This window comes from Helianthus annuus, chromosome 12 (assembly GCF_002127325.2).
Source record: "Helianthus annuus cultivar XRQ/B chromosome 12, HanXRQr2.0-SUNRISE, whole genome shotgun sequence".
Taxonomy (NCBI): Eukaryota; Viridiplantae; Streptophyta; class Magnoliopsida; order Asterales; family Asteraceae; genus Helianthus; species Helianthus annuus.
Window position 1 is genome coordinate 76,081,730 of NC_035444.2, and position 14,391 is coordinate 76,096,120.

General features: G+C 35.9%; 1 protein-coding gene across 1 annotated transcript; it reads left to right on the top strand.

Moving 5' to 3' along the window:
• The first annotated feature begins 219 nt into the window (after positions 1-219).
• Positions 220-5,351, top strand: LOC110895320 (serine/threonine-protein kinase BSK1). Its single transcript, XM_022142604.2, has 9 exons — positions 220-808; positions 1,718-1,853; positions 2,907-3,040; positions 3,173-3,278; positions 3,457-3,542; positions 3,829-4,017; positions 4,190-4,360; positions 4,431-4,544; positions 4,887-5,351. Exons 1-9 carry the CDS (start codon positions 428-430, stop codon positions 5,142-5,144), a joined length of 1,575 nt encoding a protein of 524 aa, XP_021998296.1. The 5' UTR covers positions 220-427; the 3' UTR covers positions 5,145-5,351.
• The last annotated feature ends 9,040 nt before the right edge of the window (positions 5,352-14,391 follow it).

Genomic DNA, 14,391 nt, shown 5'->3' on the forward strand with positions numbered 1-14,391 from the left:
CTTGTGTACATCCATCAAACCCCAAACTAACACAACCCCGTTTAAACTAAAAATCCAAATATGTAAATTCCGTGATGTTTTATAACTCAAATCGAAAAAGAAAACACAATAATTGGTATGGCCCTATATAGCGAAGATAAACCAAAAATCATATTATATAAATTATATAAAAACATAAAATATAAACACAAAACACGAAAAACACATACCCACCAAACACAACATGTCTAAAAGCCAAAGAACCAAAGTTGAGTTGAATTTAGATATAGTAAACTAAAGAATCAAACAACTGTAACCCAACCCAACCCTTTTTATGTACATACAAGAACCATGAAAGACAACAAAAAGAAGCGATAGAAATTAGAACAACCCAAGAACAAATATATTCTCTCTGTCTACTCTCTCTCTACAATCTTTCTTTCCGATCATGGGTCTTTGTGCATCAGCTCCAAAATCAAGAACAAACCCAGAAAGAAATACCTTCAAAAACCCTCAAAAATCCGGTCTTTATAGCTCCAGTCGCCAGAATTCACCCTCAAACAATAACCCACAAAAGTTTTCCGGCCAAGTTTCACCGCAATCCGGTGGCGGTGGCGGTGGCGGTGGTGGTGGTGCTACTCCTAGCTTTTGTGAATTTTCTTTTGGTGAATTAAAAAGTGCTACTAATAATTTTAGTTCTGATTTAATTGTGTCGGAAAGTGGTGAAAAGGCGCCAAATGTTGTGTATAAAGGACGGTTAAAGAATCGCCGGTGGATTGCTGTTAAGAAGTTTTCAAGATTAGCATGGCCTGATGCTAAACAATTTGTGGTAATTAAACTATTATTTATTTATTATTTTTACTTTTATTTTTGTTGAGTTTAGTAAGTTTAATTATTATGTATGGGAATATGCTTGTTTGTTGGGAATTTAAATTAATATGTTTGTTTTATAATTTTGATTGTTAAGTTGGTATTAAGTGATTGTTTAGTTATGTGTTGTGTGAGGTGTTTATTTTGTTTTAGTAGTGATTTTGGTTTCATGAAATTGTGAAAAATCATTGATTGATCACAAGTTGTTAGTGGTTGAAAGTTGGTAAAGTGATATGAATATTGATTTCACATTGAAAATGTTAGAATTGATAATTGTGGGTTGATATAAATAGAAATATTCCAGGGTTTGATATGTAAATTAAGAAATTAAGTTCTTTCTTTTATTGATTTGATTTTTAGTTTACACACATGTGTTTGTAGCAAGATGGGTTGTTTGGTTATGTGGAAAGAAGCATTGGGGGTTGAAAAATTGAACACATGAGTAATTGTTAATTATATGTTTGTATATAAATAATTGTGAGTGTTTATTTATGTTAATTTTTTAGTGATGCTTTTCCCCTAATCATATTGACTGTGACTTTAGCTTCAAGAAATTGCTATCCATTGTATAATGGTTTATATAAAAATCATTGGGTCATTTTTAATTTTAAGGGTATTTGCTAATATAGAATTACTAGCTTTTAGTTGGTAAAATGATATGAATATTGATTTCACATTTAGAAGATTTTGACTAAGGATTGATAATTATGGCCAATATAAATGGCAAAAAAATCAAGGGTTTAATGTGCAAATCAAGAATTCATAAGGGGTTCAGAATTTAAGTTCTTTCTTTGTTGGTTTAATTTTTTTGCAGCATAAAATTTAATTGAAATGTGAGTAATTGAAGATGGGTTGTTTGATCTTGTAGGAAGAAGCATTGGGTGTTGGAAAATTGCGTCACAAGCGACTAGCGAATTTGATCGGGTATTGTTGCGATGGTGAAGAGAGGTTGCTTGTTGCTGAGTACATGCCTAATGACACCCTTGCCAAACATCTGTTTCACTGTAAGTGTATTTCTAATTTATGCATTTTATCGTTCATTAAATTTAGGTCATAATGATTATGGTCATTTAGGAAAAAAAATGTGTGTTTTGACTTTATATCCTCTAGAAAGAAAAGAAGTTGTGGTTTGGTGTACATAGATCATGGACACCAAAATGGTTATTTAATGTGGGAATAACATGGTATAAAATACTTGTATAATTGTATACTTGTGAATCATATGAGATTTGTTATAAATTCTCGTCCTCTTAAGTAATTTAATCATATTGGCAAATGATCACGTAAAATCCGGCACCTCATACCAACCAATATTGTTCGTTTTGCCCGCCAGCCGCCAGGAGCTCACAACCTAATTTTGGTTACCCGGGTGATGACTTTCTAGGTAGGAGGAGGTCACCCATTTTGCATTGCTTTTACCCTAGCACGCTTAAGTGTAGAGTTCTCCCCTCACTCACATACAATGCGCTTAGAACGCCTTGATGATATTTCAGGTCAGACAATCGATATGTTTGTGGACAAGCGATATTAGATCTACCGACTACCATCATAGACCATGTGAATAAATGTACCGTTACACCAAAACATAATATAACAAGACAATTTTGTAGTTCGTTATTTGAGTTATTGGTCTCTTTATTCAAATTTGAATTAGGTCAAAGTGTAAGAGACTGTTCAATTATTTGATTTTGCCAATTTTGTTGGATATAGTCCTTAAACAGGATTTGGAGTTTTTCACATATTTTCTTCTTCGTTGATATATATTATTGTTTGCTTTGTAGAAGGATCGCTAACCTCATACGCTAATAGTGTGATGACATAAAAAAATAATCGAAAATACAATATTCATGACCAACAATTTGTTTACATTCACCATTGTTGCTAGGATTTCTAGTATATTTTTGTAGAGTTCGCATTTCGCTAGAAATTTCATCAGAGAAAGATTGTCAAAACGCATATAGGGAAAACGAGTCGGAAAACGGATCACCTTTTTTTTCTTTCTTTGCTTATGCATATTTTTATTTCCATACATTTTGTGCGTTTTATGACGTTTTCAGGGGAAAATCAAACTATCGAGTGGGCTATGCGTATACGGGTTGCTCAATACATATCTGAGGCCTTAAACTATTGTTGCTCCGAAGGTCGTGAATTGTACCATGACCTCAATGCGTACAGGATCCTTTTCGATGAGGTGAATTATTTATTTATAATGATCTTATTTATATTCTCAACCGCATTTATCTTTATGAGTTTATGGTGATATGGTCAACTTTAATGCTAGGCTTTTAAAGCTAATATGATAACGGTTTGATGTACTTTGTAGGAGGGAGATCCCCGACTCTCGTGTTTCGGATTCATGAGAAATAGTAGGGACGGAAAAAGTTATAGCACGAATCTTGCATATACACCTCCAGAATATCTCAAACATGGTAATAATTTATATCCTTCACAATATATTTTTTAATAAAAGTTATCCCCCTTACCTCGAACACACTTACAAGAAGGTTATAGAGGCCTTTATTATACTATGAAGCTTTAAGTACCTCTAGAAGCTACTTTTTTTCTTTGGTTTTTACTAAATGCATCTCTATATTCTTCCTATTGCAGGAAGAGTAACTGCGGAAAGTGTGGTTTATAGCTTTGGGACGGTCCTTTTAGATCTTCTAAGTGGAAAACACATCCCTCCGAGTCATGTAAGCTGTTTCAATCCATTTAGATCATTTAATATTTTTGTTTTATATTATGGCGAGACAAAAACATAACGTTGTGATCGTGGTTCCCATTTACTTGAAAAATAACCTTGTATAAAACTTAAGCTTAGTTCCATCTTTCCATTAATGTTTCTCGTGTCTTGAACGTGTAGTCATGGAAAGTTTGTAATGTTTTGTAGTGTAAGAAGAATAAAAATACAAATTTGGTAACCTTTTTTTTATTTTGTATCTTGTTTTTTAATTCCAAAATATTTATTAAAAACTATAGGCGCTTGATTTGATCCGCGGCAAAAATATCATTCTTTTAATGGAGTCACATTTAGAGGGAAACTTTTCGACAGATGAAGCAACAATACTCGTTGATCTTGCCTCTAAATGTTTGCAATATGAACCGAAAGATAGACCTACAATTAAAGACCTTGTTGAGACACTTGCTCCGCTTCAAACCAAATGCGATGTAAGAAATTCTTTCTCAAAAGACTTGCTCCATAGTTTATTTTGGGTAACCGTTAGAACCCATCAAGGAACTCACGCAACCCCACCAATACTCTGCTAACCACTAGAACAAAGCTTACTCCATAATTTACATTCCCTTTTTTCGGGAAATATTTTCATTTTAATTCTTTTAGGTTCCATCTTATGTGATGCTCGGGATTTCAAAACAAGAGGAAGCTCCCTTACCTCCACAACGTCCACTTTCCCCGCTGGGAGATGCTTGTTCTCGTAAAGATCTTACGGCTATTCATGAAATCTTGCTTAACACACACTATCGTGATGATGAAGGAACCGGGACCAATGAGGTAGTTTGACTTGTACCTTTTGCTATGTTCTTTATGCATAGATTTGGAATTACTAATGTTTTTTCTTCAGTTGTCATTCCAAGAATGGACTCAACAGATGAGAGATATGTTGGAGGCAAGGAAACGTGGTGACCAAGCGTTCCGTGAGAAAGAATTCAAAGCTGCCATCGACTTTTATTCACAGGTACTTTAATTTCGTTTAATGTACTTCCCGTTTTAGATAGTGTTCGCATGTGTTTCACATGTTTGAAGTTGTAATAATCAAACAAACATTCTTAATATAATCTTTGTATAGATATAAAACAAGTCGGTTTATTTCCCATCAAAAAAAAAAAAAATCTTTGTTATTAGTTATATACTGATAAAAATTTTCAAGTATATCGTTATCTTCCCATAATAGAAATCGAGATGAGTTCAAAAGAGGGGTTTAGAGTTTTTGAGTTCAACTCGTGATAATCTGAAAATCAGTTTCTTATTGCGCGTCTTAACGCATTGTTTTTTTTTTTTGTGCATCGTCTATCTGCAGTTCATAGATGTGGGAACGATGATATCACCAACCGTTTTAGCGAGGCGGAGCCTGTGCCATTTGATGTGTGATCAACCTGATGCGGCCCTTCGAGATGCCATGCAAGCACAAATTGTGCATGCGGATTGGCCGACCGCCTTCTACATGCAATCAGTGGCTCTCGGGAAGCTAGACATGCATCAGGATGCTCTTGATATGTTAAACGAGGCTGCGGGGCTTGAAGAAAAACGACAAAAAAGCGATCGAAGAGGCTCGTAAAATCATCGGTGGTACATTTTCACAAAGAAACTGGTAAATAATTTGCTGTCAAATATGATTGACATCAAATTTTTGAGTGAATTTATATACAAAAAAGGTTGTTATATATGATATATGCATAGGTTGTTGAGTATAGTTTTTAATTTTCTTGAAACATTTTATGTTTATATTAGCATTAAAGTTCATGTTGGAAACTTGGGATGCATATCAAGGAAAATACACAAAAGGTCTATCTACTTGTAAGCCCAGTTCCTCTAGGGTAGGCCAAGCCTTCCTAAAAATAAGAACCGGCTTAAGCTTATGTATATTGCATAGAAGGTGCTTTAGAAGTCCACTTTTAAGTTTTTAATCCATAATTATAAGAGATCATCAAGGGCGTGTCGATCCCCAAAAGCTTCAACATGAAAGAGAAACGCCGACGTAGAAGAGGGCTGTCCTCGGAGGAAGAAGGCGGGTGTCGTAAGAGGGGAGGAGAGAGGAGCGTGCAGTGTGTGAACTGTGAAGGTTGCTGGGGCGTAGGGCTGTAAACGAGCCATGTCGAGCCGAGCTCGACCCAGCTTGAGCTCAGCTCGAGCTCGAATTTCAAATCGAGCTGAGATTTGAGGCTCGAGCTCGACTCGATTAAAATTCGAGTTAGCTCGGCTCGGCTCGGCTCGATCTAACAAAGAACCGTAAAATTTACTACTTAAAAAGCCCTTAAAAATGAATCTCTTCATAGACTAAGAGCCATAATTGCAAATTAATTTAACTAAATGGCAAAATATGCATGTATAATTTTTTTTTTTTGAAAAGTATGCATGTATAAATAGTTAGCCCACTTTGTACATTGTCTTTACTTCTTTTATAGAGGAGATACTCCCTTAGTTTTTGTCTTCTTGACGATGTAGGACAAAAAAATGATGTAAACCTTATCGAGCCGGCTCATAAGCTCACGAGTCGAGCCAGACCAAGCTCACCCGAGCTAGCTCCTTTACAACCGAGCCAATTTTGAGCCAAGGTTTTTTCGCACTTTTTTCAAACGAGCTGCGAGCTGTGAGTTTTTTGAATAAGGGGCGCTGCCACCTTACTAATGTTTTAAATAAAATATATAAATACCGAATACCTTTATGTCATGAAACAGAATATTTTACCACTAACATTTCTACCATGATCATCGTATTCCCATTTCGACCTATATTATAGTGGAGTTATAAATTTATATATTATACACTTTGTCCAAGTGCAACCTCAAAAGTCAAACATCCTTCACCTCCTCAAAGAAAGAAAAACGTAGGCCACATAAACCGCCACCCATTTCTTTGAATTTTATGGAGTTTCAACTGAAATGTGAATTGAGAAATTCAAATGTGGGTTGGAAGACGAAGTTAATTTTTTTATTTTTTTTTAATTTTACTGGTTGTACCCTCTGAAGTTTGTAAATAAATACGATCAATCTTTGTATTTTTTATTTTTTGAAAATTTGTATTAGGAAATATCCCTATTTTTTCTAGGAGTTTATCTGCTTGCCATAATTTGAATATTTTGATATATCTGTAAATACATAACGATTCTATTGAAGAAAAGAAAACCTGCACTGATTGAAAGAAGGAGATTAAGAGAGGGCTTGAAGAAACAATTTTTTTTCAATTTTGATTTTCATCATAGTTCTAATTAGTTGAGTGTTCTTAGTATGTATTCTAACTAAAAGATCAACTATATTCTTTTGATTTGGAAAACGTCTCTCATCTGCAAAATTCCTCTAGCAAATTCATCAAAAGTGTTTGTCATCTTTTTCAAAAAGATGATTATCGATATGAAAATTAATTCTCATGAATAGAATAATTACCAAAAAAATAAGAAATAAGCTATCGATCAATTACACAAGTATTGAATTTGGAGAACAATTATGCATATATGGGTATTTTTTTAGAAAGGAGATAGCAGTAGGTGTATGGATTGTTAAGAAGTATCAAAATCATCCTATTTTTTATATAAATAATATACAACAACATGTAATATAAAAAATTTTCCACGTCAAATCAAATTGTTAAGAAGTATCAAAATCATCTGTGTGAAAAAAAAACCTTAAACAAAACAGTCAACAAATAATACAAAACAAAATCATACGGGTGAAAAGGGAAAGAAACTTAAACAAAACAATCAAGAATTTATAAAAAACAAACAAGGAATGAACAAAAAAAAAAAAAGAAATCGTAAACAACTGAACAAAACAATAATATATGAAAGGTAAAGGGTAGAATTTAAAAAATTATAAAAATGATATTTTTGAAAAAAAATGTATAAACAATCAAATGGAGGTGCATTTAGCCCCACACCTTTAATTTATAGCCACTGAAGTATGGTCAGAATGTAGCTATTGGAATTTGAAATACACCGGTTGGAATATAATTGTTGGAAAATTTATTTAATTTCTTATTTTTAGATTATTATTTTTGTGTTGTTTTTCTAAAATATAATTAATTTAAAATAATAGAAAATTTAAATTAAATGAAAAACAATGATTTTTTGAAATGATTGAATGAGGTTTTAAATCATACTTTGCTAGTTAAAGAGTTTGCTAGTTAAATTGCTCCAAACTACGTGACGTTGGTTAGAGAACAAAGATGAAATGAAACTCTTATTTTATGTTGGTTAGAGAACAAAGATGAAAGACCTCTCTTATTTTATGTTGGGCTCAACTGGACTTGAGGAAAGATAGACGAACTTGGGTCACTTTTTCTTTGTCTGGATGTATTTAGCTGGGCTTTTCACTTAAGCTGGAGTGCTTAAAATCTTAAACTATGAAGTGAAAATCCAAGTTGGGCTCTTTCATCAAAATTTCAGTTAAGCTTGCCGTCTTACACAGGTATTAGTCATTAGTCATTAGTCATTAGTCATTAGTCAAACATATACAAAACACATTAGGGGGAATAATGACTGCCCCCAATTTGTTGAAATGGGCGGCTGAATAGTGCGAGGATTTTTTGTTTTTTTTTTACAACAAATTTATGATTTTATCCCACCTTAAAATTACTGTTTTCCCATTAGTATAAAATTATGTTTTTACCCTCACATAAAAACAAATTTGCGTTTTTGCTTCCAGCTAAAAATTTCGATTTTACCCTCGGTTCAAAATTACGATTTTGTCCCGTTTAAATTTACACTTTTGCTATTAGTTTTTTCCTTAAAATTACGATTTTGCCTTCAGTTCAAAATTATGTTTTTACACCCCACCTAAAAATAAATGTACGCTTTTGCTCTGAGCTAAAAATTTCAATTTTTGCCCTCGGTTAAAAATTACGATTTTGCCCCGTTTAAATTTAGAGTTTTGCCATTAGTTTTTTTTTCTCACACCCAAGTTACGATTTTCCTCTCAACTTAAATTTACATTTTCTTCATCGTTTTTGTTTGTTTTCCTGGTTAAATTACAGTTTTGCCCCCAGTGTAAAATTGCAGTCATGTCGGCAGTTGTCTGGCACTCCCTCATTGATCCTTTCAATTTACGATTTCATCCCTGAATTAAAATTATGATCTCGCCCTCAATTCAAAATAACGCTTTTCCCAACCTTTCTAGTTTTTTTAGCAAAACTATAAAAGTTTTTTGTTTTAATTGGTTGACTCCATTTAATTTTTTTTCCGTGTCAAGAATCTGCGTAACACACGCTCATTAGTCCTGAAAAATTACAGTTTTGCCTTGAGCTGAAAATTACGGTCTTATCATCGTTTTAGTTTTTTTCCTATCAAAATTATAGTTGTGTTTTCTTAATTGATTGAGACTTATTCGGCTATTACCCCGCAACGCGAACGGGGCATCAACTAGTAATATATAAAAAACATAGCTAATGAACAAAACTTAGTTTTTTATTCAACTTTTTAAGTTTTAATTTCACCTATTATACTATAAATAATAACATTTAGGCTATCTAATTCTTATTTAATTAGCTATAACTTTTTAAAAAAAAATTGATACGGCACAGTGTTATTTTTCTCTTGACATTTAGGTATAAACTATAAATAATAACATTTAGGCTATCTAATTCTTATTTAATTAAGTATAACTTTTAAAAAAATTGATACGGCACAGTGTTATTTTTCTCTTGACATTTAGGTATAAATATTGTTGAAAATAAAGTTTTACTCAAAATATAGTGGTTTTTTATATCAAAAGCTATGGCATGCCGTGACGAACTGAACCGGTTCCGATTGAACATCAGTATTGGTATCAGTATTATCTGAACCGGTAGCAATATTCATTTTTTTATGGTTTTCAATCAATATAAAACACGCGTTGATAACCTTTTGCGCATATCACGACTTTCTTTTTTGGGTTTTTTCTTTCGGCGTCTATACCGAGTACCTATACCCAAGGTTGGAGACTTCGCTAGTCGCTAGTTGGCCGGTGAGGTGGGGACTAGCGACTACTCGAGATTAATCGGATCGGATTTTTTATATTAATTTTGCAGTTTTATGTATACATATACACATTTTTATAGGTAAATTTTTAAGTAGCTATGTTTTAACTCTTACTCAACTCATTACAAATTTCGGCTTTTTTACACTCAGAGCAGGATCCGTTCACGAAGAAGACGCCATCGTTGCCATTTTCTGAACCCTAACTTTTCCAACGCTGCCGCCATTTTCTACCATCAAGTCTCCAACCACCACCACTGTGACGGTAATATGTCTCGGGTTTCTATAGAGAGATGGCGACTAGTAGTTGATGGTCAGGCGGTTTTGGGTAACTGGGTTGTCTCCACAAACTGGTGGTGGCTAATCAGGTTCACTCTGATGGTGCAATCTGATCATTGGTGGTGTAATCTGGTGTAACAACTCCCAAAATACCTTATAAGGACCCTTGATCAAAACCCCGGACTTGTACGGCGTGACCCAGTACGAAAAACAAAGAAATCAATAACAGGACTCTTCGGAGACACGCGGGGGATACCCCCAAATCTTCCGCGACACGCGGGGGAGTACTAGGACACGTGTGACCCAAGCGTGACGTGTGGCAAGCCTATACGTACGACGAATAGTCTAGCCCTAATTGGTCATCATCGCGACACGCTGGGGCTTCCCCTGTGCCCCCCGCGACGCATATGGGGTGCCCATTTGGGCTATATAAAGAGCAGCGTGGGACTGAAGTTTCTGCTCACAATCGATTAAATTTTGCGATCATCTTCTCTCTCGTTTTGCTGTTTCTTTACCGGAGCCCCTAAACCCCGAAACTCTGCCCCATTATCAGGGTAATAACTCTAATCACTGATACGGTACTTTATCCGATCGATTGAAACCGATCCAACGGATGTTTAAGTGCTAATGGTATACGGCTATACTTTGTCATTCGTCGTGGGTTTTGATCTTGTGATTATCGTTAAAGTTGAATTGAGTTAATACGCTAATACGTGTGCATTGTATGTTTAATTGGGTATACAAGCATTAAAACCAGTAGGCCAGTACCGACAACTTAAATCTGCAATGTGAGTCATTCTTTTTTTAATCAAAATTGCTTTCAAAACCCTAAATGTTTTCTTAAAGTTATATTACAGTGATTAAGTTTTTGTATTTTAAAACTACTGCCGATACGTGGGGTTTTGTTTACATTACTTGTTTAACGTTACGTTACTATTGGACGAAGAGTTAGCGAATAGTAACATGACCACGAGCATAGGGGTTAGCCTCAGTCGCAATACTGATTTGAGTAAATTTTATATATAAACAAATGTAAAAACTCTTAATGCTGTAACTTTTAACAAATATGTTTTTATAACTGAATTAACTCACCAGTATTTTTCGCTGACCAAATGTTTTTAAAACGCGTTTCATGTGATCTACTGTAAGTGAAGAAAAGTGTCGTGAAGCACTTCAGCTTAAATAAGTGGTTACGTAAACCTGAAATAAACGTGTCTTTGTAATTTAGGATTTATCCTCGTGAAAATCCTTTGTAACACCCCGTGTTTTCGAATGTCAAAGTCAAAGTCAAAGCCCAAGTCGAGTTTGACTTCTTTGACTGTAACTAGTCTATTTTATGTTTTGTATTATGTGGAGTAAGTGTTGTTAATCAAAGTAATCGAACGAATCGAATGTTTAATCGACGTGAAACGATTTACGACTGTGAATAGTAGGAAGTAACAATGCGTTAAAGTTAACCAATCAATAATCAAGCTAATCGAATCATCAATCGAACCAGAAACTCGAACTATGCGAATTTGGTGTTATATTACGTGTGTGTGTGCCTTATGTGTTACCTATGCGTATTTACCTTATGCTATGTGTGGTGATCAATCGAGTCGAAACTCGAAACTCAATCGAACTCGAAATCGAATATGGAATATAGATGCTTGTATGTAGATATAGTGGTTGGGATTAAAAGTAATTTGAATAGGAAACTCTATCATACTCGTATCGTCTTCAATCGAAATCGAAATATCAAAAATCGTCGCACCGAACACTCGAAACAGGCTGTGGATCGATCAGGCTCCTAGCCGATCAAACAATCCAACCGATCGGATAGACTGTCCGATCGAGCAGGCTGTCCGATCGGGATGCCTGGCCGATCGGCCAGCCCTTTCCTCTTTGGGAAGCCTATAAATAGGCCTGTCATTGTCATTATTTCCACTTTTGGAAACCCTCTGACCGACCAGCTCGTGCTCCCCTTCTTTTCTCAGATTTTTTTCGATTTCGGTAAGTTTTCATCCCAAATCTTGTACTTTCTTGATCAATACACACTCCTACACCTTTCTATCTTTCAAATCTTGATTTCTAACGTGAAATCATCAAGATCTAAGCATTCTAGGATGATGTCATCATGGTGTTCTTCAAGAACTTCATGTTTTGGCCTCAATCCACCAAGAATCACTTGGATCTAGCCGATTTCCACATAAAAACACTAAGATCTACCACAGATCTGAACATTTACATAGTGTGAAGGATTGAAAGATAGATTTCCAACTTTCTTTCAACTCTTTTACACTCAATGCCTTCAAACCGGTAGAAACGGAGCTTGAGCCAACTCACCAATCATTCTAATGGTCAAGTGGTTCAAGATTCGGATTCTATCTACGAGATTCACCGATTTCGGGTTAAACTATAAACTCCGTTCCGAACAGTTCACCGGCCGGACATGGGTGATTCCTGTCCGAACAGGGGAAACAAGTAAGAACGAAGGTGCCATGGTTCAACTCGTTGTCAAAATATCTCAATATAACGTCACACAATCAGAACAGCCAAGTGTTAGACGAACAGGCCGACCAGGGCAGGATGCTGACCGATCGAACAGGCTGTTCGAATGAACAGCCAACCGGTCAGACATGTCAGCCGATCGACCAGGCCAGCCGATCGGCTAGCACACGGCCCCACACTTTGACAATTTCATGATGTATAGTATTGAACGAAGTAATGTTCGATCGAACGAGCTGTTCGATAACATTACTCATTGGATCATAAGATACTATGCTTCAACCCTTAATCGATTTTCAACTCGTTCGACGTATTGGAGTGCCACCCGATCGAACATGCTGTTCGATCAAGTGACATCCAGCTGAGGACTTACTACTGAAGTGTCTAACCGATCGGTTAAGCCGGCCGATCGAATGGCCCGTTCGATCGATCGACCTGAAAGGTAAGAACACTTCAATGATCTCAAATACTACAACAAAAACTTCAAAGGACAAGCCATCATACACAAACACATCCTACACAAAGGAAGAAACAATCCACTCGAACAGTCCAACCGATCGAGCCTACCGGCCGATCGAACAGGCTGTCCGAACGGACTGTCCAACCGAACGAGCAACCCGTTCGATCGAACCTACAGTTCGATCAACCAGGATGTTCGACCCATCATCACTTGTTTCCATTTTTACGCGTTACTCATCGTTATGCTATCGAACTATTCAGGCTAACCCTACTCTCAAGCGCTCCCTTCAATCCATCAATCAATCGCTGTGAGTATACTCGAACCCTTTTTGCTTTAGCACTTTTGGGTGTTACATACGTTACTCATCAAAAATCACAATCGAACACACTACTCAACTATTTAAACGCTAACCGGTCTGCATGTATTACGTGACTAAATGAATGCTTGTTGTTATATTTACACGTGGAATGTTGTCTACCTGCCTTAACGACGTAGTACTATAGTTTGGACTCAGCACCCGTTCACACAGGGGTTGTTAAGGACAATTACTTGCATGGATTACGGTGGTAATCATGTATTGCGAACTGTCTCAGAGATTCAACCCGCAGTCATTGGTATCGATAGATCCATGTCGATAATTAACATGCTTCGTTTTCCTCTGTGTGCGTGTTGGTTATGCGTAAACTATTTCAAACTCTATATGCTATTATCAAACTTGTATGCTCACCTTTACATTTCATGTATTGACTTTATTTTAACGTATGTGACAGGCAATTAGGATGCTTATCTGCTAGGAAGGCGAGCTAGGAATAAGCGTCTAGAGCGTAGTTGTCTGTAGATCTTTCAGATCGAGTCTCTAGAGGCATTTGAACAATAATTATATTTTATTTAAATCTGATGCTTATCTGTAATAACTTGTTTTATTATTTGGGATACGGTATGGGACGTATTATTTAAACTAAATAGTAATGATAGTTGTTGTGGAAACTTCTGGACAATCTGTTTCGCTCAGTGCCATGCCCCGATGATTCCGCCATTGGTTGGGGTGTGACAGATTGGTATCAGAGCCATAACTATAGGGAATTAGGCTAGACACGACCTAGTCCGGGTCGCTGTCTTAGAGACCTAGACTACAGTTAGGAACCAACAGACCAAGCTTACGTGCTATATTCTAATATTCTACGCTATCACTGCACTCGAATTTTCAAATAGAGTCAAGCGATTTAGTCGAGATTAGGTGTGAAAGCCGCAAACTCTCGACTAAATTGTTTGGTCAATGCTGATTTTATCAATTTATCAATGATTTCCTCATTATTTTCGATAACGAATGAGGAGAATTATACCAAATCAGGAGTGAAAAATCCGTATTTTGATGAATAATCTCCTCAATTTTGCTAAAACAAGGAAGAAGTTGCTAAGCTAGGGGTGAAACCCTAACCTTGACAAATTGTTCCGGATTTTTTTTATATATCTCACCAAAGCCTCGACGGACTCCAACAACCTGAACTCACAAGTATGACCTAGGGAATACGCGTTGAATGCCCAAGAATCGAGGCAGAAACGCGATCCCGAGAGTCGAAAAGTGACGACAAGTCTACTGCGAATAGTCGAATCGCTTTGGGTAGTCGATGT

What these genes read in the sequence shown, in the direction of transcription:
- LOC110895320 (XM_022142604.2), top strand. Translation starts at nt 428, where the DNA reads ATGGGTCTTTGTGCATCAGCTCCAAAATCAAGAACAAACCCAGAAAGA. An exon ending in ACAGGATCCTTTTCGATGAG is followed by an intron (nt 3,041 to 3,172) that starts GTGAATTATTTA and finishes TGTACTTTGTAG; the next exon opens with GAGGGAGATCCCCGACTCTC. An exon ending in CCATCGACTTTTATTCACAG is followed by an intron (nt 4,545 to 4,886) that starts GTACTTTAATTT and finishes GTCTATCTGCAG; the next exon opens with TTCATAGATGTGGGAACGAT.